The sequence below is a fragment of the Ictidomys tridecemlineatus genome, chromosome 13 (assembly GCF_052094955.1).
Source record: "Ictidomys tridecemlineatus isolate mIctTri1 chromosome 13, mIctTri1.hap1, whole genome shotgun sequence".
Lineage (NCBI taxonomy): Eukaryota > Metazoa > Chordata > Mammalia > Rodentia > Sciuridae > Ictidomys > Ictidomys tridecemlineatus.
Genome location: NC_135489.1, coordinates 91,029,710 through 91,057,132, shown reverse-complemented (window position 1 = coordinate 91,057,132; position 27,423 = coordinate 91,029,710). Strand labels below are relative to the sequence as shown.

Genomic DNA, 27,423 nt, shown 5'->3' with positions numbered 1-27,423 from the left:
AGAGTAAGACTGGAGCTAGGTGCTATGCTAGGAATATGATTTTTTTTTTCTTCCAGATTTGGATATGGAGTCTGGGTCTCCATTCAGTCAGTTCACACACGAGTTCTGGAAGCCCATTTATTTGAAAGAAGCTGGCTAAGGAGATCCCGAAATTGGCATTATGTTAGTATGTGACCTATGCCCCAGATAAGATCTCTGCCAATCTGCCAGCCCTAACCGTGGGGGAATCGGGCTCTGCACTGACCCAGTGAGGAATCCCTTGTCTTCTTGAATAAGAGGCTTTGATGGGTCATTCTTGATTAGCTGGATCTCACCCCACTCCCATTACTATATGGTTGCATCTAAGGATCTTGGAAGAGGGGAGCTCGGGAAGGGAAGCGGCCTGGGTTTCCGCGCAGCCCAGTTCTATTTACAGCTTGCATGTGGCGCTTTGGCAGCTGTTGCCACCAGGGAGGCCAAGAGGTTTCCTTGAGGGCTTGTCCAGTCATTTCTGTCACGTGGGTCAGGGCCCTTTGCCTTAAAGGTCCTGGCACGGCCACCGCGGGTTCCGCATCAGCTTCCACACTGCAGAGCTGCAGCCCCTCGGGGTAAGCCAGAGACCGCAGGGAGGAAGGTGGGAAGCATCCTCGGCCACCATGACGGACAGAAGCCCCTTCGAAACCGACATGCTCACCCTGACCCGCTACGTGATGGAAAGGGGGCGGCAGGCCAAAGGCACCGGGGAGCTCACCCAGCTGCTGAACTCCATGCTCACCGCCATCAAGGCCATCTCCTCGGCCGTGCGCAAGGCCGGCCTGGCCCACCTGTGAGTCGGGGCGCATGCGCGGAGCGGGCCAGTGGGTGCCGTCCTGCAGGTGCCTGGGCTGGAAACCGGGTTTTGCTTGCTTCATGTGCTCCAGAAGGAAGCTGTGTATCAAATTGCATGCTTTGTTAAAGGAGGCTTTAAAGTGTTTCAACAAAGGAACGAAGGACTCTGAGGCCCTGCAGGGAAAAATAGATAAAATCTCTCCAGTTACTATTTACAACAATAAAGCAGGCAGGGGCTTGCTGCAGAGCACATTGAATTCTCAGGACTTGTGTCTGTAGAAGGGAATTCTCACAGGCAGCCTGAAACAGCTCTCCACATCATTTGCAGATCTGAGGGTTTGTCGTGACCCTCGTGGATAGCCAGGAGCTAGAAATCATTCACAAAATAGAAAACTCCACAGCTCCCCGTCCTTCGCCTCTCCCCTCACCATAGAAGGAGTCTTTGCAGGCAATGTTTTCAAATGTCTTCTCTGTGACTCTCTGTCTTTGTCTCCACTTGGCGTGCAGGAAGGTGGGGGGGTGCTTGGCCTGGGAGGTGACTGAGGGGTTCTCTTCCCTTGGTTCTTGCTAAGGATTTTTTCCAAGTGCAGAATGAGGCCAAGTTCATGCTAAGGCTGCTGAGGGTCATGGCCAGATGTCCAATGCAAATCTTTGATGAAAAGAAACCATCTTTTGTTGGGGCTTCGTTTTCTTTGTCATGATTCCAGGAGAGGTCTTCTTAGAAGTTGAAGGACCTGCTTTTTTGGGGGTGAGAGCAAACCCCAAATGAAAAGCTAACAAAGTCTAATTATTTCAAATATTTCTTCTTAATAATGTAGAAATTTTAAGATGAAAGAAGTGTGATAATGTAGTGGCACCCCCCCCCTCTTCCACAGAAAGTCTTAACTGGGCTTCTCCAGAAATCTTCACCATGGCTGATTTTAGGACTGTTAGCAGAAGAGTCTCCACAAAAGAGTTCAATGTAGATTAACTTCCTAGTTTTGTGTTGCCCTGTTTTAGTTGGCCTCTGGCCAGGAAGAAATCAGCACTCCAGGTGCTGGACACCCCCTTACTAGTTTTTCACAAACATGTATCCAGTATAGCAGTTTGTAGAAATGTGTAAGCAAGGACCCTGGCCTTGAGCTTCACTTCACAGAGATGACTACATTTCTAAGATGAGAGAAGTTACCAACTGGGCTCCATGGTAACAGCTGGCAGGGGAGGGAAGAAAGGGGAGGAGAAGCTCTCCCCTTCTCAGGTGCTATCCTTAAAGGGTTAACTTGCCCAGAACAGTGAAAGAAAAAGCTGCTTTATGTAAACTTCTGCAGACGGTGAACTTGTGAGTCCCTCCCCTGACATGCTGAGTATAAAATCTGAACTTGGGGTTCAGGGGATTGATTGATTACAGCAAAAGCTGTGCCCTCTGAACCTGGCTGCAGCCAAATAAAACTGTTTCCTGCTATCTTCGGTACCTTGCCTGTCTGTCCCTACAACAATAGCATTATATTACAAGATGCAATTATGATAAGATTATAACAGACTTTATTTATGTAAGGATTTGGGACCCAGTAATAGGACCCTACTTAAAGAAACATTAGGATCCATTTGTTTTCCCCTGTGAGTCACTATAACTGCATTATCATCTCATTTGGCAATAATGGCCAACCTCTTCCTCTAAAGGCCTTCTCAAACGTGAGGTCCCCTGTCCTGCTGCTGCCAGGTGATGGACCCTCCTGAATGACACTGGATAGCACCTTTGTCTCTCCCCACACACAAGCCCTGCTTGCTATACTCGAGCGATGCCCTCAGTGACACCCCACCTCAGTGACACTATTTGTCCACACTAGTGGGGTTCCTCTTCACTGCAGGACTCTGCCAGTCTGAGGCTGCCTTGGCTGAGTTCTTATTTATCTGCTTGCTGGTAGTTTAGTGTCAAGACAAACTGATCCTAGGAACTGGAGAATCAGGATGATTATTTAACTTGGCTTTTGCTACCATGTAATCACAGGCAGTGGTTTTCTCTTGTTGGAGCTCAGTTTCTTCGCTTGTAAAACGGAGAGGACACTAATTGCCCCTAACTCATAGGCTTGTGATAAGGGTTGGTAGGTCCATGTGCTGAAGATTTCTACAGTGCCAGCCCCATAGTAAATGCTTCCTAAACGCTCCAGCAGGTTGCCAGTGCAGACCTGGAGAAATTTGCCAGCTAGCTTATGTAGTCAATTGACCACTAGGTGGCAGGCGTAGCCCTAGAAAAAGCGTCAGGATGCCATGATTTTTTTTTTGCTGCTATGACGAAGGGCCTGGGTCCCTACAATGGCAGCATCTCAGAGGACCTAAAGCAGAAACCTTACCCCCTGTTAGAAGAGCAGCCATACTAATGCCTGTAAGACTGGGCCACGTTCCTTCCACTGTCCCACTCAGGGGAACTCAAGCCCCTCATTCCTTTGCTTCCCCCTTGGGAAGACATTTCTAGGCACAGGATCCATCAATGCAATTGATAAGTTATTAGAGGTTATTATTTTTCCCCTTTATATTTTCTCCTCTCTTTACTATGTAAAGGAGGGTGCTGAAGTGCTATCCTAGAAGTCTCTCCTTGACTTTTTGTGCCCACATTGTAGAACATCCCATTTAGAAGTTGTCAGTGAGCTTCAGAGCTAGTTAAAATGCTAAAAGATACTGCCCTGTGGGTTGGAAGGTACTGTTCATGCCTGACCTAAGTTGAAACAGGGATGGTTGTGAATTCTTCCTCTTTCTGGAAGGAGAGGTGTTGCACAGGGCATGGAGGGAGGGTGCACAGGGCAGGTTGTAAAGCACAGGACAGGCAGAGCCTGCTTCTCACCTCTGCCCACACAGGCCTTGGATGCTCCAGCTGTTCATGCCACAACAGCAGCTCAATAGTCCATATTAAACAAGAGGATTGGGCATGTGATCCCTTTAAATGCCCATGCAAAAATCACCTATTTTGATTTTTGCTGTTATTTCTTTTGCTTGCTTTTGTCTTGAACCAGGAAGTCAGGGTTTCTGGTCAGACTGCCAGCTGCCTTATCCTAGCAAACATCCAGTGATGAGTGGCGGTCGGGGTGCGTGGAAGGGAGAGAGGTTCTCAGTCAGGCAGGAGGGCGGGTGATGCGTTTGTTCCTGGCTTAGGGTAATCAGTGGTTCTCAACTCTGGCTGCCTCTTAGGACCACCTGAGGATTTTTTTCACACATAAATGGAATTAAAGTAAGGATGAGAAGAAACATTGCTTTCTTGCCATCTCCTCTGTGCTGCGCATGGCGGAAAACCAGAGAGCAAGGCACGGTTCTTGTCCCAGCAAGCAGATAATCCAGCAGGGAGGGTGTCCCAGGAACAGACTGAGCTGCTGTGGGAGAATGACAGGATATGCTATTGTCTGGCGGGGACTCGTCAGAGAACCAGGAGGTCTCCTGGAGGGTGTCAGGAGGCTGGGCAGTCGGCATTGCCATGTGGCTCGCACCAGGAGCAGAGGTGAAAGGGCAGAGGCTTGCTGGGGCTGAGGCCACAGGACATTTGAGGCTGGTGGAAGGCCAGCAATCCATGCAGCATGTGACTCACTGCAGTGGTGGGCGGGTGGCCAGACTAAGAACAGCTGCCATCCAAACAGAGAAAAAAAAAATGCATTCTAAATTAATTAAACCAATGCTAGATGGTGGTCAGGGCTAAGGAGAGGAAGAAATCAATAAAGATGTTGGGGTTGGGAGCTGCTGGTTTAGCTGGTGGTCAGGGAAAGCCTCGCTGAGAAATGAGCTGTGGGTCAAGGCTGGAACTGGGTGACAGCCATGTGGCTCCTGGAGGGCTATGCTAAGGTGAGGGGGGCAGCCAGGCCACTTGTCAGTTGGCCAGGGCAGCTGCATGCCTAGTGGGTTCCAGAGGAGGCAGAGACTGGCTGAAAGGAGACAAGAGGGACAGGAGGCCACGCCAGTGTGGGAACAGATCTTCTGTGTGCCTGACTCTCCCATGGGCTCTTGTCTTTGCCTCTGGGTGAGGGGAGTGATGTGCCTGGCATTTCAGAAAGACTTCTTTTGCTTAGAGGGGAGAGGGCAGGAGTGGGGAGAGCTTTGCCTTTTAATACTCTAAAACCAAAGCCCTGAGATAGACTTTTTTTTTTTTCTTTTTTGGTGGTGATGGGATGCAATTGTGAGCCTCCTACCTGCTAGGCAAGTGCTCTACCACTGAGCTGCCCCCAGGGCCCCTAGATAGATTTTCATAGCAGTGATCTTTCTTGTAGTGCTTGGGATAGTCCTGGGAAGCAAATTAAATTAAGTAAGTCTGTCCCCAGATTTCCTCCTTAGTTCAAGTAGCTCCCACAGGGCCATTTTATTCCAACCCAGGAGGAGCTAGTGGAGGATCACCCCGAGTCGTGGAGTTTCAGTGCCGGAAGCCAAGCCCTGACTTCTTGGAGGCCTGGAGTATGGCACTGTGCCTGACTCTGGGGCTCCCCCATCCTCCCCACCCCCTGGTGCTGAGCCCAGGTTGTCTCCTGGGGAGACCAAGGAAACATGACCATGTCCCCAAGATGCAAAGGAGGCAAGGCTGAGAGGCGCTGCCACGAGGCGTCGTGTGCTCCTGAGTGTGTAGGACCTGAGGCCGCAGAGATGCGAGGAAGTGGGGGGCGCGCTGGCTCTGGCTGGGGGGTTCTCTGCTGCCATCCGTGCTCCCTCAGTGACCTCAGTCGGCCTCTTGTCCTCTTAGGTACGGCATCGCAGGCAGCGTGAATGTGACTGGAGACGAGGTGAAGAAGCTGGACGTGTTGTCCAACTCCCTGGTGATCAACATGCTTCAGTCGTCCTACAGCACGTGCGTCCTGGTCTCCGAGGAGAATAAGGACGCCATCATCACGGCCAAGGAGAGGCGGGTGCGTGCGGCCGGGCACTGGGCCCCGCTGACGGGTAGAGGGCGCCGCTGGGCGGGAGGCTTCTCCCGCCTCTTCAGTTGCAGGGATTTTCTTCTATTTCTTAGCAACTGTTTAGCAGAATTAAGGTTGCAGGTTGCTTTTCTTTTTTCTCTTTCTTTCGTGGTGCTGGATATCGAACCCAGGGCCTCAGGCATGTCAGGCAAGTGCTCTACCACGGAGCCACATCCCCAGCCCTTGGAAATCCTAGGCTGCCTGGTGAAATAAGCCTCCGTAATAGGGCTGTGAGATAAATAAGGGTGATTTCCTGATGTGCCTTAGCAGGGGGGTGACAGCAGGGTACCCTTGGGGACTTGAACTTGTAGAGTCCAGTAAAAAGCAGAGGTTACATTGGGGGAAGTTTTCTTCCTTCTGGGAAGCGCCGTACAGTACAGCCTGTGGTTCCTCCTTACCTTGCTTCTCCTCTCTGCCCTCAACCCCACGATTCCTCATAGGGTGATGGTTTCAGCAGAGCTGTTTTGGTGCCTGACAAACTATTAGACTAACCCAGAAAATAAGTCATACAGACCCTGTGCTCTCGCCTTAATGTGATGGTACGGTTGGTTAGCACCGGGCCTGGCTGGAGACGGTCTGGGTCACTTGGTTCGCATTTATTAGTGAGGTTTTCTCGTGGCCCAAAATCTCAACCAATGCTCTGCTTCCGTGTAGTAATATAAGATAGATGCTGGGACTATTGGCCCTGGTTTTATACATTAGGCACTGGTAATGAGGGGCTGTTTCTTTATGATGAGCAGGAAGGACAGAATATAGAGCAGATAAGGAAAGCCAAATTTATTAAACACTGCATGCCAAGTATTGTACAGTTATATGCAACTTTTGCTTTTGTCTCACATAAATTAAGCTCACACCTATTATTTGTAATATTCAATATCAATGAATATAACCTTTGTTTTACTCTCCAGTCTAATCTGCCATTGTCTTCCCCAGTTGGCTTGAGCTCCATGGGTCTACACGCTAGTTCTGGAAAGTTCTGCATACCTGCTGTCCAGGCCAGGAGCACTTGCTGATCTCTGTCTTCCATGTGCCTGTATTTCTTCACTGAATATTCCTCATGAAACATTGTCTCCTTGCCCACTCTATAACCCTGACCCTGCTTAGATTTTCTTTGGAACACTTACCACACCTGTTAGTCAACTTTTTGTCACTGCGACCACAATCCATGGCAAGAACAACTTAGAGGAATAGAAGTTTATTTTGGCTCATGGTTTCAGAGGTTCAGTCCAAGGTCAGATGAATCCATTGCTGTGTGTAGAACATTAATGGCAGAAGGGCCTGGTGAAGGAAAGCTGCTCAGTTGATGGTGGCCAGGCACGGGGTAGAGAGAGGGAGAGAGAGAGAGAGAGAGAGACCAGAGGACAAGATTTGATCCTCAAGGGCACATCCCCAGTAAACGACTACCTCTAGCCGCACCCCACCTACCCACAGTTACCACCCAGTAGCCCATTCAAATTATTAATCCATCAAGTGGAATAACCTGCTTATGAGGCTATAGTTCTCATAATCAAATCATTTTACCTCTGAACATTCCTGCATTAGCACATGATCTTTTTGAGGGACACTTTGTGGTCCAAACCATAATACCCCCATGAATGTGCGTAAAAAGGTTCTGTTTTCCACTGGAATGTGGGGAACACAGGGCACGAATTGGTGCCTGCTGATGATCCTGCCCCCAAACCCACCTCCTTGGATGTTTTCAGCAATTATCTCTTGAGTGTGTGAGTAAGTGGGAGAGGCAGGATCACTCCCAGGGAGGCCCGGGGAGTTCCAGGCTTATGAATCGTCCTTGTCTCCTCTCCCTGTGGCTGAACAAGAAAAGAAAAGATAAGGGAAGCTCTAATGAAGCTAGGACACTACTCATCAGAAAGGCAGGGAATCTCATCTGACTGGAGGGAGAAATGACTCCTATTTTATTTGATGTTTTGTGACTGATGTTTAATTAGCCAGAGACCCAAACCTGTCACTAAGGGCTCTCGGTGCTGTGCACCTGGGAGGCCTGTACGACATATCGAGGGCTCTCCTTGTTTGGAATGTTGACTGGGGCCACTGTGACGGCAGAGTGGGGGACCCTGGCTCTCAGGACCCCATTCGCTCATTCTATCTTCTGGTCTGTACCTGGGACAGGTGCACTGTATCCATTTTTATTCTCCTGATGGATCTGGGCCTATCCACCAGTAGGACAGACCCAGAGGCTATGGGAATGTTGTCTGGAGGTTTTTCTGAACTCTTTTGTCAAAAGTGATGCCAGATAAACAAAACAGAAAGAGAGACCTGGAAAGTGTGATCCCAGAACTGCCCTTTCTGTGGACGTGAGTGGAGATGGCCCTGGGAAACCAGGCAGCAGGTCATGTTCCGCTCTTCTCTTGCAAGGGGCAGTTTCAAGCCTGGATTCCTGTCACATCGTAGCCACTTCTTAGCCCTGGGGACCCAGATGGGAGGGGAGGGCAAGCTAGGAGCAAGCAGAAAGAGAGCCATTTGGGGTGGGTGGGCTGTCCTGGGCTGTGTGCCCCTTAAATCTGTGTAGGGCAGAGTTGGCATGAGCTGTGGGAGTCACGCAGGTCCCCTCTGTCCTCCACAAGTAATGGCATCTTTGATGAGGATACGCCCGTGGCTCTCCATCCCTTTTTTGGTGTAGACTCGTCTGCCACACCCAGCCCTGACTTAGAGGCCTGGGACATGCTGATGGGGGTCTCTTCCCTCTGTGATTTAGGGGAAGTACGTCGTCTGCTTTGACCCCCTGGATGGATCTTCCAACATCGACTGCCTGGCCTCCATCGGGACCATATTTGCCATCTATAGAAAGGTGGGTAGATGGCTGACTTCTCCTGCTTCCTCCCTGGGGCGGTTTCCAGAAGGTTCCTGGCCGAGAGCTTTGAGTCTGGAGTCTTCACTTTCATCTCCCCACTAACCAGGCACACCGTTCAAGGCACACTGGGCGCTCTCTCTGCCTCAGGCTCCTCACATGGCTCTTCTTCTGCCTCCCTCCCAGCCTTCCTGGGAGTCACCTTGCTCTGAAGGTCTGGGCGGAACACAAATGTCAGATGTGGTGCATTTGATGGCCTGTTATCCAAATGCCTTGGACCAGACGTGTTTCAGATTTCAGATTTGTTTTTTTTTAGATTCTGGAATATTTGCGTTTGTATAAGGAGGTATTTTGGGGATGAGACCCCAATCTGAACACCAAGTTTCCTTCTGCTTCATGTACGCCCTGTACACAGGGCCTCAGTGTGATCACGCACAGGGCTTTTGTGTACTGTTCTGGTTGAGGTCTGTCACGGGAGTTCAGGAATGGAATTTTCCACACATGATATCTTGTTGGCCCTCAAAAGGTTTCACATTTTGGAGGATTTTAGATTTTAGACTTGGATAAGAGATGCTCACCATGTTAGGTTCGAGGTGCACCCTCTCTTTCTTCTTTGTGCATCCCAACCCTACCATATTAGTTTTCTGTCATTGCCCTGACAATATACCACATATTTAGAGACTTAAAACTTCTCCCATTGCTGGTCTCCCAGCTCTGTAGATCAGAAGTTGAGCAGGCTTGGCCGGGTTCTCTGCGTAGGGTCTGGTAAATCCAAAGTCAAGGTGACAGCCAGTCTGACCTTTTACTACGAGGCTGGGGACTAGGGGTGGAGAGTATTTGCTTCCCCACTCCTTTAGGCTATGGAAGGAATTGGGTTCCATTCTGTGGGATGGAGGTCTTCTCCCTCTGCAGGGCGATGACTGGGGGTGCTTTTGAGCCCCTGGAGGCTGCCTCTGTTCTTTGGCTGGTGACCTCTTTATTTTCAAAGCCAGCAAAGGTTGGCCAAGGCCATGTTGCTCTCTGGAAGCCCCCCCCCCACCTTCTCCTCGTCTCCCCTGCCTCTAGCTGCAGGAAGTTATGTGCTGTTTGGAGGCCATTTCATTTGATTGTGCAAATCAAATCGGGACAACCCAGGAAAGTCTCCCTATTTTAAACCCATCTTAGATCTGCCACATCCTTTTTAGCTACGTAGGGCAACATATCTGCAGGTTCTGGGGATTAGGATATCTTTGGGGGCTGCTCTGCCTACCCCATAAACGTAGCAACAGAGAGGATCTCAGAGGTTGGTTTGTGACCATCCTGCGTGACCAGGAACTTCACACCAGACCACGTCATCCATATTGAGCACTTGGCGGGGCCTTACTGGAGTTTAGTTCTTGCTGTAGCCATGAAGGCTGGGCCTCATCCCCTGCAGCACTCAGGCAGAAGGAGACCACGGGTGCTTGGGAGCATCATGGCCTTTTAGTGGGTGACCTGCCCTGGAACTGGTTCTGGAGACTGATCTCTCTGGCTGCAAACACTCATTTTCCACTTAACCGTCTATGATCCCACCTGTGGAGATGCCTCTGCTTTCTGTACCACCAACTTGGCACCAGTTATGTAATGGTTCTGCAGAGTCATTCCCCCTCACCCTCTGGGGACACGTTCTAAGACATCTGGGGATGCCTGTAGTTGGGGGTCGTACCAGACCCTTTCTAGACATGACTACAATGAAGTTTACGAGCTAGGTACAGGAAGATATTACAACAATAATTAATGATAAAATTGAACAAGGTAACAGTGGCAGAGTTATGTCGATGCAGTCTCATTCTCTGGGGTCGTCTAATTTCTGTGCTCATCCTTCTTGTGGTGATGTGAGATGACCCCATGCCCATGGGACAGGAAATGAGGTGAATGGCATAAGCATTCTGATATAGGGTCAGGCTACGGCTGACCTTCCATTGGACGCCAGGAGAATGATTACCTGCTTGGGGTGAGCCTGGATCTTGGAGCCGTGATGACATTTTCAGACCACAGCTGACTGTGAGTGACTGAAACCCGTGGAGAAGGGGATGTGGCTGTCATGAGCTTCCCATGAGTGTCTCTTCCAGATCGCAAGCCCGGTGGAGGGTTAGCTGTGGCCCAGGTCACTGGCCCGATGAGTGGGCTACAGATACTCACATTAGTGTGACCATGTGGGCTCCTGCTGATGCTTGGGACAGAATGGAGGCCCCACCAGCTTGCACAGAACAAGACTGCAGGGGGCTCTGCTTTCCCTGTTGGTCTCTGTCTCTCTCTTTCTTATGCAGAGGGAGAAGGAGACTTTTGCTGGGGGAGACAGGAGGGAATGACATAGGTACTTTGATGTCTGGGAAAGCTGAAGGGTTAAGCCAAACTGAAGCGAGGAGAGAAGATTGTCTCCAAAGAGCAAGAAGCGGTGTCATGTCCATGCAATTCTGAAGAAAGACGCTGGTGGTATCTTTGGGTGGCTTTGAACCTCAGTGTCCTTTTTGGCTGAGCTCGTCTCTGGGGCTCTCAGCCCTGGGCTGGTCCTCACCTCTGCCCGGGAGGCAGGTGCAGATATCATTGCCGCTTTTTGACTGAGGCAAAGTAGGAGCACAGAGAAGGTAATTGGTTTGGCTGAACGCACACCAAATGACGGCACGGGAGTTGAAGTGGCTGACTTCCCTCTGACTCCCTCCTGGAAGCTTTTAATCTCTTCCTAAGGCCAACTGGTCTGAAAACAAAGAGGAATGTTCTTATCACATTATAGGCTACCAACCCCTGAGTTTAGGCCAACTTGAACAGAGATTTCTGCCTTCAAATTTAAATAAAGCACAGGCTTTACAGGCAAACCCAAATAACCTGGAATTCCCTCTGATATAATATTTCTGAAGAAGAATCAGATGTCAAGCACATTTATGAAAATATGCTGGCATTTTCTGAGACTCAGCACTGAATGTTTATGTCACCAATCTGTGTGGTCAAAAGGCTGGGTTTGGAACATTCTAGTTTACAGGGCTTCTAGGTTCACCTCCACCAGGATATTCTAGCTCCATGGCTTCCTGATGTTGGACGAGTTGTCTAATTGCTCAGGTTTCCCGTCCGTCACCCGCTTGCTATCTCAGAGGGCTGGCAAAACTGTGGAAGAAGGTACTGCACAGAACCAGAGCTCAGTGGTCTTGGTTGTCATTATGGTTTAGAAGCATGGCTCAGGACAGTGCAGAGGGATGTGGCCTTAGCATCCCGGAGGGCTGTCCCTGGCCGAATGTAGACACCTAGGCTTGGAAGTCAGGGAGAAAGCGAGTGGAGAATGCTTTGCGAGATGGCTGTTGGCTATCATTTAATAGAGTGGTTCAGTGGGAACTGGGCACCAACCTGGCGGCTCATTTCCTCCGGATACACCTGCTGGAAATTGTTACTCCACCAAGCCTGTTATCCTGCTGCACAGAGGATTTCTGCAAAGGATGAAGTGTATTCATGAGGTGGCTGAGCTTGTGGAGACAGGAGGGCCAGTTTCCAATCTGCCTCCCCAGGGAGGGGACTTGGGGATGTTCATGGGTGGAGGGGACTGGAGGTCAGCAGAGAGCAGGTGAGGCAGGTTCTCAGGTTCCAACGTGAGAATGCGCTTCTGCTGTTGCTCTGAGAGATCAGAAGCCTGGATCCCCGGTGTAGGGTGCCCTCAGGTGACCACAAGATGGTACGTTTCGTTTTTCTCTTCTCCAGACCACAGAGGGGGAGCCCTCAGAAAAGGACGCCCTGCAGCCTGGCCGCAACATCGTGGCCGCAGGCTACGCGCTGTACGGCAGCGCCACTCTGGTGGCACTTTCCACTGGGCAAGGTGTGGACCTCTTCATGCTGGACCCCGTGAGTACCAAACACCGAGGCCTCTGTGTGTGGGGACATCGTGGGTCTGTCTTTGAATTCCCTCCCCTGGGAGAATTCCCTGGTCTTTCCCGATCCTTGTTTTGGGGGTCAGGGAGCCTAGTTTGGAGACCTGAGATCACCGTGAAAAGCAGTAAGGACCCCCGTGCACGCCAGGCATCCGTGGGGGGTCCTGTACAATCAGGTGGATCGACTCCCCAAGGAGCTTCCTTTCTTCTTCTTCTTTTTGTTATTAATTTATTTCAAGCTGATTCATAAAAACATACAAGTTGTACCTGCTTGTGGGGCACCATGTGGTTTTTCGTGTCATGTTGAAATCAGATCAAACACGTCCGTTCCCCAAAACATGGATTATTTCTTTATGATGAAAACATTTCGAGCTCCTTTTGTCTGGCTTTTCCAAAGGAGTTTATTTTCCAAGAGTGTGTACACCCTCCGGTTCCTGGGACACTGTCCCTGAGGACCAAGTTTCCAGACTGAGTGAGTCATGGATTCTTGGACGGCACCATCCAACAGACTCTGTCACCTGAGCTGCCCAGGACAGGTGCCACCAGCTTCCTGTAACTGCTGACCCTGGAGGCGTGGCCAGGGTGACTGGGAAGTGGGCTTTTTACATTTTATTTCATTCTGTTCATGTCAATAGCCACAGGTGACCAGGGGCGACTGCAGTGGGCAGCACAGGCTTGGAGGACTCTACTGACGTGCGCGTGCTTCCCCGTGGTGGGAGCGACTGGTAGAATACTCTTCTATCAGGTTCTGTTCTTCTCCACACTTTGCACACTGAGAAAATGCTCAGTGACAGAAGAGGAAGAGGGGAACCTCTGGGCAGATGAACGGTGTCACAGAGCGAGCCTCACTGGGGGAAGAAATAGCTGGATACCGGAAGGAGAGCTTAAAAAATAAGGCTCAGCCTTCACAGCATGTGTACTTAAAAATGCTAAGGAGAAATTTTGCAAACCTGTTTCTAAATTGTAAAACGTTTTCTTTAAATTCTGGATGCTTTGCCCGTCACTTATGAACTGCTTTGCCAGATACCACCAGGTCTTGTGGAGAACAAAGCAGTTTTGACTAAAGGCCATTTCAAAGCCTGCAGCATTCGCTCAGGGGAAAGTTCAGCACTTCAGTTTAATTCAGGCTTACAAGTGCTTACTGAGCATCTACTATGTCCCAAGTACTGTTCCGGGCAGCAGTGATACAGCACTCATCACACAAACACTCCAGCCCTGGTGGAGCTCTCCTGTCAGTGCGTTTGTGTGGAAGGAGGGAGCTGTCACAGTTCTAAACAGAATAGAGTTAGCTAGTAGCACAGGGTTTGCAGTGTGGAAGCCCAGTCACCTACATAAATAGACTCATTACACCAGGCCCTTGCTGTGTCCGTTTATCAATGCCCAAATTTCCCTTTATTTTCAAAGAAGCAGGCAAAGCCTGAGAAATCCTGTGGGATACAAATATGACCGTCAGACAATAACGTTGCCTCTGGAGTAACAGCTGCAGATAGTGCCAGGGAAATGTGGGTAGTCCTGCCAAGCCATTCATGCCCACAGGTGCACATACACGGGGGCCCTGCTCCTATTAGTCTCTCCCACTTCCTAGTGAGGCCCAGGGTATGAGTGACAGCAGGTGACCTGCCCAGGGTCATGCTGGTGACCCTGGCGTCAGGAGCAGTGCTAAGCCAGACAGAACCTTGAAAAAAGCTGGCTGCAGGCAGAGCAGTCCCCAGGCATTCTGAAGAGGTTCTGAAGGCCTCTGAGGCACGTTTGCCTCTGCTCTGTGCCTCCAGTCACAACAGAAGGCGCAGCTTGGGAAGGGAAGCTTGTCTACGTGTCAGAAGGAGAGACAAACAACCCCGTAATCTTTCCCCATCTCTCTTTATTAGCCCGAAACCTTTCGGGTCACATCACCCTGCTAGAAGTGAAACTCGAAAGCAGTTACCATTCTTGCATTATAATCATCCACAATCCGTGGAGCTCACCTGGACATAATCACGCACGTGTGGAATGTAATGTGCTCCAGCACCTCTCCTTTCCTCCTCCTCTACCCTCCCCCTGTTCCCCGCCCTCTCCTGGTCTTCCTTCTATTGATTGATTGATTTTTTAAACGGGGGCTCTCTAGATGCACATCAAGGTGGAACTCACTGTGGATTATTCATAAATGCCCATCACATAACCTGGTCCATTCACTCCACAGATCCCCCCTTTCCATCCCTCTTCCCAGCCCCTCCACCCCCTTCCTGTACTCCACGGATCTCCCTTCTCTTTCATGGGCTCCTCCTCAGTCACTTTCTCCCTTATTTTGCGATAGTTTCTGTATACGAGAGAAAACATTCAACCTTTGACTTTCTGATGAGCCTGGCTTATTTCACTTAGCATGATATTCTCCACTTCTAGCCATTTACCAGCAAATGCCATTGTTTCATTTTTCTTCATGGCTGAGTAAGATTTCGTTGTGTATTGATACCACCGTTTCTTCATCCATTCACCTGTTGACGGGCACCTGGGCTGGTCCCTTGACTGGGCTACAGTGAACTGCACTGTTGTAAACGTTGATGTGCCCGCATCTCCACAGTGTGTTGACTTTTAGTTCTCTAAAAGTGACGTTTAAGCAAAATCCTGGTGTAGGAAGTTTTGGGACTGTGGGGGTGTGAACTTGAAGGAGCTGTGGAGAGTGTCAGCAGTGACTGAGGTAGGAACCTGAGGGGACAGAATTCCCTCCTGGGTCAGCCAGAGCCTGTCTGATGGGGGGGGGATTTGCAGGGATGGCGATTTAATTGTGTTGGAGGACCCAGGTTGCTCAGGCACAGAGGGACAGCCACATTTTAACCAGACTCTCAATTGTGGGGCTAAACTGCACATCAGGGCATTCATTTAGAAATCACCCCGTGTCAGGGTGACAAGGATCTGGTGCCCTGCTGTCAGGAGCTCTCGTATCTCGGTACTTCTGAGGCCATGTGAGTAATTGGTTGTGGAGAGGCTTCACAAACACATCTGCCCCACACTAGGGAACACCATGGCAGAGACCCGAGAGTCCCCAGCCCCAGGCCCAGGGGCAGAGAAGCAAGTTCACCTCCTGCAGCACTTGCTCTGCTCCTCCCCTGACTCATGAACATCATGGTTTGGAGAAAAAATTGTGTCTACTGAGCTCTTTGTAGATAAGTAAGACAGAAAACAACCCGGCCTCATGGGGTGGCTCAGTGTGGCCTTGTCTCTCTATTCTACAAATGAAGTCGATGTTCCTTGGACATCCCTAGTCCAGCGGCCAGCTGTGGGCTACATTTCAGCTTTTCACATTCTCAGTCTCAAGACGCACCCAAATGGGCTGGTTTCCAGGCCCTGGTTTTCCTCCTAGCACCTCAGACGTGAGCGTTTAAGATGGTATCTCCATCTGGACGATCTCATTCCACAGGGATCAATGGGGGCAGAGCTAGGTGGAGCTGCCTGAGGGATGCCCTGCAGATATTGACCCCGGTGGCCACGGGGACTCGTGGGGCCATGGGCACCATCTTATTAGTGACTCTGAGGCCTCTTGGAATGTGTGCTTACCTGTTTCTTTATGCGGAGTGAATGCAGGATCTAATGGAAGGAAGGCCTTCTTCAGACAGAAGTGTTTGGGTTACTAGGAGCCTTTAATGGTTTCCAAGAGAGACTCATGAAGACGAGCAGAACGGCTAAAGCACAGGTTATCACCAAGCTGCTCCCCTACCTGTGTCTGTAACTTCTGTCTCTCGTTGTTGGTGGCTCAAATCTTCCTGCAGACATTAAACCAGGGATGAGAACTTGCGGGTAAATGCAACGAGACTCCTTGAAAATTAGCTGATGTTAGAGACACCAAGGTAGAGAGAGAAGGCCGGGGGCCGCGTTCCCTTGGAATTGTTTGACCTCTTAGTCTATTACTGCTTGAGCTTCCTGGGCAGGCTCAATCTCATGGCTGTTCTTTGTAGTACTCATGAAAGCACCACAGGCCAGCTCTAGGGTGCCCACAGCTGACCCCTGGGTCCTCCCAGTAGGCCCGCATCCCCTCCTGCCCCCGATGGTGGTGAGCTGCGCTCTTGTCTTCTGTTTCCTGGTATCTCTCTTCTTCCCTGATGTCTCTTATCACCTCTCTAGGCTCTTGGGGAATTCGTGCTTGTGGACAAGGATGTCAGGATTAAGAAGAAAGGGAAGATTTACAGCCTCAACGAGGGCTATGCCAAGTATTTTGACGCTGCCACCACAGAGTATGTGCAGAAGAAGAAATTCCCCGAGGTGAGTGAGGGAAGCCGAGGCCCCTGGAGCAGGGAGCAGCTGTCCCAACGGGGTCCTGTTTGGATGGGGCTTTGGGGGGCCTTGGTGAAAGAGGTTGGCACCACTGTTAGTGGCTCTGGTCTGTGTGAGTCTGGTGGACTCTGCATGCTTCATAAGCAATCAGTCTCGTTTGTCGATGACACTCACCTATTAAAGGAACACTCCTCAGTGGAGTCTCTCCAGGAGCAGTTGTTTATAAAGAAAGCAGGGCCATATTGGCAGTATTTAGAGGTTCAGGCCAGAGTCTCTTCCCAGGCACTCACTTGCTGAGCTACCACCTGTAAGTTGTGGCTATTCAGCTATCTTTGCTTTTAGACGGAATAACTACACTTGAAAGTCCCATTGGCAGGCTGTACTGGCCAAGCTTTGCCTTGAGCCCAAGTCTCAGGCAGCGCTGTGCTCTCCACCTGATCCCTGAGCTCTGGATGTCACCGATGATGACCAGCTGGACAGTCCATTAAGGACATCTATGGTACAGCTGTGTGCTGGAATCGAGGAACGCCCAGGCCAGGTGTGAGGCGGAGCCCAGGTTGGAAGCAGAGTGATACCCATCTGGGGGTGGGTCCTTCCTTGCCAATCCTGGGGGGTGGGGTGGAAAAGCAACGATGTGACATGTAGGCCTGGCGTCCCAGGAGGCAGATGGAATCCAAGGACAAGAGCCCAGACTTCATGGTAGCAGGTGGCACTCTCTCAAGGATGCCTGTGCTGACTCAGGTGGAGGCTTTGGGAGTTTTCTTTCTCTCTCTTTTTAATTAATTAAGCATAATTCCCATAGGTGCAGTCTCCTGTTCTGCTCCTTTGTAGGATGTTGTTCCTTTACCCAAACCTGTCAGACGCCTCGAAGCAAAAGGAACAAGCTAGGACCTGTGAGGGTTGGTGAAGTCTCAGTACTTCCACCTGGAGCCCAATCTTGAAGATGGCTTCACAGTGGTTCCACTTGAAGGCTAAAAACTGTCCCCTCGGGAACACGTGGAAGAAGAGATCTATTTACCACTAAACCAATGCAACTTCTGCCCAAAATGAACGTTTAGGAGGATAAGTCACAAGCCAGGGGACATTACTTACTGCTGATGTGACTACTGGTGAGTGCATAGTCTCGCTACATGGTGATGCTTTATAACTCAATAGGATGCTGTTGAGTCCCCAGCCAGGAACCCCGGCAATGACCACACAAGTCACAGAGGAAGTGCATGTGACTGGTCCGCATGAAGGGGGCTGGTGAAGAAAGAAATGCAAGTTAAAACAGCACTGCTGCCTCACGTCCGCACACGAGAATGGCAAAGATTGGAATATTGCTTAGCACAGAGTTCGGGTGTGAGAAGAAAAGCCTCTTATAAATGGTTAGAGAAAGCAGGAGGTGGCAGGCTTCTCAAATGGCCGTCTTGCCATATGGTTTCAATATTAAATATTCCTATCTTCTGACTCAGCAGTCTATCCCGAATTCCCCTTGGAATTTATCCTAAGGAGCTCATCGGTCAAAGAAATAAAAAAGATAAGTGTACAAAGATATGCCATCACTGTATTGTTTATGATGTCAATGAAGGAACACTGAAGCATCCTTTGGTAAGGGCTGGTTAAGGTATCATGGATGTTCACACAGTGAAATACTGTGCTACGCACCTGGTCTTCATTATACAGTAAATCCAGAGCCAGGGATGGAGCCTCGGTATAAAGAGCATGCTTAACCGCACAAGGTGTGCTGAACTCCACCCCTGGTTCCAGACAATCCCAGCAACAAAGCCAAGCCCATCTTCATTTATTCATAGTGGAACGTGCCTACAAAATATTGAGTGAAATGTGTGGGTTACAGAACTCACTGTGATCTTACAGCATCTATGTTTATGTATTTATATACATACATGTGTATATGTGTGAGTGAGTATGTCCGTAGTCTTCAGAGATGAGCCAACTTGTTAATAGTGGTTTTGGACACACAGAGGGTAGTTTACTCTCTTTGTGTGGTCTGACTGTGCTACGTGCAGTGATCATGTGTTATTTTGATCATTCCGTTTTGCAGAAGAAGTCTCCTTTCTCTTTTCACCTTGTTCTCATCTCCAGTTTCCTTAACGCATGAATTTCCATGGACTTGAGAGTCAAGGTGGATCCTCCTGGCTCAGGATTCCCCAGGGAGATTTTCCCAGCTCTGCACATAGTCCATTATCCCAGTAGAAAGAGTCCTGGGGGATTTGGGTTCCAGCCTTTTCTAGAAACAAATTGTGCCAATAAGAACTCTTCTGTAAGGTTGGAGTCCCTAGGAGATACTTAAAATAACCAAATTAAACTTTCTGCTCTTTCAAAAATTTTTCTCTTGTATCCTTTCTCACAGCCCAGCCTAAATATTTTGACAAGGCTAGAAGGACACTCAAGTTCTAGAATGAAGTTGCACTTTGCAGCTTTACATAGCAGAGAAGGTGCCTTAAGCAGATCAGCATCTGCAGAGTTTTCCAAGAGATGCCAAGGAATAATCAGAGTCTAGCAGGCCAGCATTCTTCAAACTTTCAACTGTGATCACTCTTAAGAAATGTATTATACATCTAGAACACGTATACACATGTAAATGCACACACGCGTGCATATACACACACACACAAACACAACTCAATCAAGTTAAGTTTCCTGTTTCTCTATGACTCAGAAATACCTATTCTATTCTATTCTATTCATTCCTTTATTGCATTTATTCTATTTCCATTCTCTTCTGTTCCAGTTCAACCTATTCCCTTTGTATAGGTTCCATTTTATTAGTGGATTTCCATCCAGTGTGAATAAGTGTTACCTTAGTGTCTTAGATATTCCACCAGATCTTAAAATTAATCTAGATATTCTGAGCAGAAGCAGTAAACTAAAACAATGGGCCATATATTCCTTGAGTACAGAAGAGATTAGCTGGAACGGATGGTGTGGCTGACATGTGCATGTGCTCAGTATACTGAATAGGGGGCTCTTGTGTAGCGACAATCTAAAAAGCAGGTTGTTTTAATCTCCTTTTCCTTCTTAAAAATCTGTCTGCATGGAGTAACTCCAGGTTGCCAAATGAAAGCCCTCCCCCCCCACCCCGGGCTCTCTGGTCACTCTTAGAAAACAGGAAGTCTGGTCATCACTTAAGTTGTAAAAATATTAGCCTATAAGCCTAATATATGAATCAATATGTTGGTATTAATTTAAGCATTTTGCCAGTCTTATTAATAAAAGAAATTCTAAACAACAAAGCAAGTTAGCTAATTCCCTAACATAAATGAAGGCTCTAAAATTCTCTGGTTGTCACTTAACATGGAGTTGTAGGTTTAATATAAATCTGGCTCTAACATAGGAATTGTTTTTTTCTGTAGATTTTGGTTTCACTTGTTTTAAAAGTTCCACAGACCTATGGCCACAGATCAGTTGGATCTGACCCTGAAGGACCCGGCAGGCTAGCATCAGGAAACTTGTACGAATGCTTAATAATTCCCAAGGGCAACGCCTGAGAGTCCTGGGAGAGATTTTTCTTATCTATGCAAAGCCAGTTTTGACCGAGGGCCCAGAAGCCCTGTGAAGGCCCAATTCTGACTCTGATAAGAAGAGATTGGAAGGAAGCCCAGAAATACACCCTTGGATCCGAGAAGCTCCATCTATAGATACAAGAAGAAATTCTGGCGTTAGATAAACAGGGGATGTTCTTGATACAGTGCTGGGATCCCCTAAGACTGTGGACAGAGGGCAGGGCAGTAAGGAGGGCTGTGTACCCAGGAAGCCCCATTTGGCACTGCAACTGGATGGAAGCCAAGGCATCTGAAGGGAACAGAAGTCGGGTGTGTGGGCTTTGGAGGCAGACCCGGGGCTGCAGATCCCGACTCTGATGCTCAAGCTCTCGAATCTCATAATTGACGTCAGGTCAGTGATGTCCAGAACACCTTTCTGCAATGAGAGAAACATCCTGTATCCATGTTGTCCACTATAATGGCCACTGGCCACATGTGGGCTTGGAATGTGGTTCATCTGACTGAAGAACCAAAATTTAATCTTTCTTTATTTTAATTATTTGAAATTTAAAATTAAGCTGGGCACAGTGCTACATGCTTCTAATCCCATGGCTAGGGAGGATCCCAAGTTCAAAGCTAGTCTCAGGAATTTAGTGAGGCCTTAAGCAACTTAGCAAAACTGGGTCTCAAAATAAAGAATAAAAAGGATTAGGGATGTAGCTCAGTGACTAAGCACCCTGAGTTCAATTCCTGGTACCAAAAATAAATAAAAATAAATAAATAAATAAAAACATTAAAAGTCCACATGAGGCCTGCATCTACTGTACTGCATGGTGTAAATCCAGAAGGCGGCATATGAAAACATGGCCCTCTGGTCTGGCCTGGTGTAGTTGCTGATCTGGAGGCAGTCCTGTTGTTTAGACCCTTTCTTCCTAATGAAGGACAGGAAGTAACTGAGTGTCCAGACCACAGGGGTCCAGCGAGTGGGGGTGGGGAGGAGCCCTGAGTCACACAGCATGGGAGAGGTAAATACTGTAATTATTCCAGAGTCTGCGCTGTGCTCAGAAAAAGAGGAGATGCTTGATGGAACAGTGTAGTGTGGTCACAGTGGAACTCTGTTTGCAGAAAAAGGATGATGGAAATAACTTTGGGAAAGAGAAACAGAAGCTGCCATGTGGCTACTATCTCCAAGCTTCACTAGGATCTTCCTTTTCTGTGCGCCTGTCTCCAGGCTGCGAAGCGATGGATCCTGGCAGCTCCTAACTCAAAGGATTAATGTAGGCATTCAGTGAGAACCATCCGCAGGAAATTCCCGACAGCGGTTCCCTTTCTGTTTTCTAGTGCAGCCTTGACCCAGGACTCACTCTGGCTTGTGTTCAAGTCTTTAAAGTCTGTCTTTGACAAGTACTTGTTTTGAAGGCAGCTTGGCATCACTCACCATTTCTACCCTGCTGAGTTGATCGCCAGCTTTGCTGGGGTGCACAAGGTGTGAGACTACCCTGGGCACCTCATGGAGAATTGGCTGCCCCATGACACTGCCAGAGACTCCTTAGATCAAAGAAATGGTAGGTGGAGTCTGGATGGGAAGAAATAAATCCACTCAAAGGAAGGACTTAATCACATGCCATGCTTTGCTGTTATGTGCTTCTTTGAGAAAAATCATGATCTTTGACTTACTTCTCTCTGCATGAACGTTCCTTTCATGACATGTCAATAATGAAATTGAGGTTTACAAATACATTGTTAGGCGGTATCTTTAAACAGTTTCTAGAGGTGTTTAAGATTTGTCCAGTGGAGAAAGACTGCTTGCAGGAAGTACAGAAGTTATCATTGCCATTGTTCAAGGAGATCTGGTTCTTGGAAACCGGAAGTACCATGAACTATAGGGAGTCAACAACCATACAGCAGTTGTTGGAAATCCAGTTGTCCTTCAGCATCTGTTTGATTCCAGGACCCGCCTCAGATACCAAAATCCTTGGATGCTCAAGTCCCTTGTATTAAACAGCATGGTATTTGCATTAACCTATGCACATCCTCCATATAGTTTACATAATCTCTAGATTACTTAGGATAGCTAATATAATGTAAATGCTATGTAAATAGTTATTATGCTGTTATTGTTTAGGGAATAATGCCAAGAAAAAAGTCCATATATGTTCAGTACAGATGCAATTAAAAAAATGTTTTCCATCTGAAGTAAGTGTAACCTGTTGGTGGGGAATTGGGAATGAATAGGGCTGATGGTGCTCCTTCAGGTTAGCTGTTCAGTTAAGATTGCTGCAGGACACTTACTTTAAGTAGCCCTACATTTAATGGGTTCAGTCATTGGCTGAGGTTTGCAGGGCTCTCCATGACTGAAGTGCTCAGTCTCCCTAAGTCCTCTGTCCCTAAGCTAAGGGAAGGGTGGCCGAGCTGTGCCAGCAGGACTCAGGGCCTGGGAATGGGGCAGGCTAGTTGCTAAACCCTCTGGATCTTGTCTCTTTCGGCCTTCCAGGACGGCAGTGCTCCCTATGGGGCCAGGTATGTGGGTTCCATGGTGGCCGATGTGCACCGAACTCTGGTCTATGGAGGGATCTTCCTGTACCCAGCCAACCAGAAGAGCCCCAAGGGCAAGGTAACTCTCCTGTGTGCTGTCAGTGAACTGCTAGGGCTTGGTGCTGCTCCTGGGCTTCTGTGTCTCAGCCTGCCTCTGGGTCATTTGCTGTGAGTCCCCTGTGTTCATCTCCCACTTTCTACAGGCCGGGTCTGTGGCAGTGCCAGCTGACTTGGCGATTGTTGACCCCTTAAAGAATCTAGTGAACCCCATCAACCTGCTTCCCAGAAAAAGTACACATAATCACACACTTCACATTCACTTTTAGGGGGTTCACAGATGCCCTGAAGTCTACCCAAGAAACTTTTAGAGAGCTCCCAGGCTTCAGAATAAAAATTTTGGCTCAAACTCACTCAGTATTTCTAGGAGGGTAGCTGGAATTTTATGATACAATCTTGAAAATACGTTCCCCAGTGAGAATCATATCTGTTGGTCCAAATTTATCTATAATAGAACCTTCTGTGGAAATGGTTCTGAATTTTAGCAAGTCACAGAAATCACCAGGAACTGGTCAATCACACGAAGACGCACATTTCCCTCTGTCACACAAACAGCTGGCCTCACACCTGTGTGCCATTCTGTTTGGCCGTTGAGGTTGGAGTGAGTGGAATGCCAGACTCAAAGCCATTGTAAGAAATCCAGCGTAGCACGTGAGACTGAGATTTTAATGTGCAGGTCGGTGTATTGAGCATTTTTCTTTGTGAGAGTGTTTAGTGTTTAGCTGAACTCAGAGGCACAGAGAAGTCTGCACGAGAGGTGCCCAAGGACAGAGAACTGCAGCGAGACCAAGCAGCAGATGCGGAAATTCTGAAACACAGCCACTCTTGCCACATATTCAGATCCAGGAGGGAGAGCATGAAGAGTTATTACTACTGGTTATTAAAATGATTCTACATGAGTCAGAAAATACCCACGCAGAGTTACACGAAGGAGTCCTGTGAGCACGTGTCATTCCCCGTGTTTACCTATACCCATTGCCCTAGGGCCATTGCCATACTGGAGGGACCATTGGTTCTTTTTTTTTAAAATAAATTTTTTTAGTTGTAGATGGACACAGTAATTTTATTTTTATGTGGTGCTGAAGATCAAACCCAGGGCCTCACCTGTGCTAGGCAGGTATTCACCATTCACCACTGAGCCACAACCCCTGACACTCCATTTGTTCTTTTTTTTTAGTACCAGGGATTGAACTCAGGGGCGCTTGACCACTGAGCCACATCCCCAGCCTTGTTTTGTATTTTAATTTAGAGACAGGGTCTCACTGAGTTGCTTAGCACCTTACTTTTGCAGAGGCTGGCTTTGAACTCGTGATCCTCCTGCCTCAGCCTTCAGAGAGCTGCTGGGATTACAGGTGCATGCCACCACACCCAGCCCTACCATTGGTTCTTTTTTTTAAAAAAAAATTTTTGTTTTAGTTGTCAATGGATTTTTTACTTTATTTTTTTATTCATATTGGGTGCTGAGGATCGAACCCAGGGCCTCACACATGCTAGGCAAGCGCTCTTCCACTGAGCCCCAACCCCAGTCCCCACCATTGGTTCTTGATCTCCCTGTTTCATCTTTCTGAGATCTTCATGTTTCTCTCAGATCACGTCCGTGTGTGTGCACTCGCATGAACATGTGTTTCTTTCATGTGTGCTTGTCTCTGTGTAGCCATGTAGATTTTAATTGCTGAAAATGAGTAGACTGTGTGGCCCACAGGTAATGAAGTCCTGGGCATTTCTTGCTCTTAAGACTGGTCAACTACAACAGAGGCATCTGAGGACAGGGAAAAATTAATTTGGCTCCCAAACAAGTACATTACATGCCAATGCTGGGCCTTTATTTATTTATTTTTAAGTATGTGACTCAACAGGCGCGTTGAAAGTCTGAGACTTTCTTGTCTGACACCCCAAATTTCCCCTGCCCTCAAGTCCCCCCCCAGTTCAAAGGAAAGGGGAGGAAAAAGCCAAGCTCTACAAGCCACCAAGGTAAGAGTGTCCCTGCATAGACTGTCTGTGAGACAACATGGCCTCCAGTGTCCCTGATCAGGAACAAAACTGGCCCAACTGGGTGCACCCACCTGCACCAGGGCTTCTCCAGGTCAGTGCCCTCTACTCTAAGGGCAGAGGCCTAAGGTAAGGGCACTGTTTGACCAAAATGGCAGCATATGCCCTCTGAAGTCTTAACCTTCTGTCTCTTGAATGCTTGGCCCTCCAGTCCTGACTAAAATACTTTGTTTCTCTCCTTTGAAGGAGTAATGATAATGATAATGATAATAGCAATAATGATCAGCATAAGACATATTTCTTAAAGTGTTTTTTTTCTTTGAAGAAAAGAATGAAGAAGAAAAAAGCTACAGAGAGCCAGGTCAACATTTTGCAAGCTGATTACAGAAATGAACTTTTTCTTCTTTTTTGTAAATTACATATTTTGCATCAATGAGGAGAAGGAAGGAGAGGATATTAGGACACTGAGTTGGGGCATGGTAGCAGGGCTTCCAGCTAGAACGTCACCTGGAATCTAATGCAGAGTGTGTGTGTGTGTGTGTGTGTGTGTGTGTGTGTGTGTGTGTGTGTGTCTAGTGGTGGTTAGGGGTCACAACAGAATCACAGAAATGGAACAAAAGAGGACATTTGATTCAACCTCAATCAATTCAATTCCCCATCTATTTACGGGACACAAGGTTGGAACTAGCTAATTTTCAAGATGCCTGTGGACAGAGTAGAAGGCACACCTTCCTCCAAATAAGTTCAGCCCCAGGTTCCTGTGCAGAACTTAGCAAGCAGGGTGCAGGCTGCTTTTAACCCCCAGTTCTGTCCCCAGCTGGGAACCATCATGCAGGACGGCCAGTAGCCTGCTTGGGCACTTTCTGTGCATCAGGCACTGCTGGGAATGGAGATGCCACAATAACTAGCCATGGCAGAGGCCATCCTTGCCCTCAGGTTGGGCAGTGTGGGGAGCAGTCGGGTTCAGCACACTTCATTGTGATGAGGGAGGTGCAGGGTGCTATCAGAGCGTGAGCAACAGAATTTCCCTTAGTTCAGGTTCCAAAAGAAAAGACCGTGTGATCTCCAGTAGGCTGTCCATCTAATCTACACTCCAGATGCAGAGTTCCTGCAGTACCGCCCCAGCCACTGTGATCTTCTGCAGAGAGGCCACCTTGCACTTTCAAGTGACCTTAAAATTCACCCAAGCTTGACATCTTACCAGCTATAAGTCCTCACATGGAGAGGCTTCTAACTACATGCGCACAATCAGTTTGCCACCGAGAGCAAGAAGTGGGCCCTAAATCTTATATCTCCAAATCAAGAGACAAGTCTCTTATAGGCACCAAGGTCACCAGATAGGTGGATACCCGGGTCAGCCACCTGGCCAGAGGTGAGCTACATAGAAGCTCATTGGTTCAAATTCCTCCTTAAGACTCAGGGATGTGACTTGGGATGTCTGGCTGCTTGCAAAGCTTGTCTAACGTGTCTGTTTCTCCACAGCTCCGGCTCTTATATGAGTGCAATCCCGTGGCCTATATCATCGAGCAGGCAGGAGGCGTGGCCACCACAGGCACCCAGCCTGTACTGGACGTGAAGCCTGAGAGTATCCACCAACGAGTCCCCCTCATTTTGGGATCCCCAGATGATGTGCAGGAATATCTCACCTGTGTACAGAAAAACCAGGCAGGCAGGTAGTGAATCTGGCCTCATGAGCCCTCTTTTATGTGTCCTGTACCTTGCACTGAGGACCCTGGGAGTGATACTTGGAGATGGTGGTGATGAGAAAGAGGCAAACCCACCAGTCACATTCAGAAGAGCCACAGCCCATTGCTAAAGGCAGGGTCAGAAGTCCCAGGGCATTCCGTGGTTCATAGAAAGGGCTGAAAATAAAAACTGACCTGTGAAAGGAATGACCTTGGACTTGTCTTCTGTCACGAACAATAACAAACAGGGGTGTCATTTAAAGTCCCTCAACCCAAGTAGACAGCAGCCACTTCTGGAGGGTAAAAACTATACAGATGAGTTAAGCATTTGTCTTGGGCTGGCTGTAGCTCAGTGGTCAAGCATGTGCGTAGCATGTGGAAGTCCCTGGGTTCAATCCCCGGCACCACCCCTCACACATGCACAACACAATTAGTCTGGATTGGTTTGAAACTTACACATAGTGTCTTCTCCTGAGGTGATTGGGTCTCTCATTCTGTTCTCAGATATAAAAAAAATGGGAAGACATCATTGAAAAGATGTCTCTGCACCCTGTGCTGCTGTGGGAATCAGGCCTTTAACCCACGGCCCTTTGAGGGGTGTTTAGCACCCAATCTATGGTGGCCTTTTAAAATGGAGTACTATTGGGTGTTATGGTGTGGACATGAGGTGTTCCCCAAAGCTCCTGTTGATGCAGGAGGTGAAATGATTGGATTGTGAGAGCTGTAACCCAGTCAGCCCATCCTAGTTTGAATGAGATGACTGGGTGGTAACTGGGGGCAGGTGAAGCATGGCTGGAGGAGGTGGGTCACTGGGGGCTGCCCTGGAGGGGTCAGCTTCCCTACAGCCCCTGCCCCTTGCCCTCTCTGCTCCCTGAACCTGCCATGAGCTGAGCAGTGATCCTCTCTGGTGCCCTCCCGCCATGATGTTTTGCCTCATCTTGGGCCCAAAGTGATGGAGTCGGCCATCTGTGGACTGAGATCTAGGAAATGGGAAAAATAGACATTTTCTCTTCCAAGTTGTTCTTGCCAGGTATTTTG

The 27,423-nt window shown here is 48.5% G+C and overlaps 1 protein-coding gene across 1 annotated transcript; it reads left to right on the top strand.

Moving 5' to 3' along the window:
* Nucleotides 1-269: 269 nt before the first annotated feature.
* Nucleotides 270-26,592, top strand: Fbp2 (fructose-bisphosphatase 2). The gene is made up of 7 exons (XM_005334886.5): nt 270-805; nt 5,498-5,660; nt 8,425-8,517; nt 12,223-12,363; nt 16,485-16,622; nt 22,614-22,733; nt 26,183-26,592. Exons 1-7 carry the CDS (start codon nt 636-638, stop codon nt 26,375-26,377), a joined length of 1,020 nt encoding a protein of 339 aa, XP_005334943.1. The 5' UTR covers nt 270-635; the 3' UTR covers nt 26,378-26,592.
* Nucleotides 26,593-27,423: the final 831 nt, after the last annotated feature.

Coding starts and splice junctions, on each gene's coding strand:
- Fbp2 (XM_005334886.5), top strand. CDS start 636: ATGACGGACAGAAGCCCCTTCGAAACCGACATGCTCACCCTGACCCGC. Junction 806..5,497: donor AAGGCCGGCCTGGCCCACCT/GTGAGTCGGGGC, acceptor TTGTCCTCTTAG/GTACGGCATCGCAGGCAGCG. Junction 16,623..22,613: donor AGAAGAAGAAATTCCCCGAG/GTGAGTGAGGGA, acceptor TCGGCCTTCCAG/GACGGCAGTGCTCCCTATGG.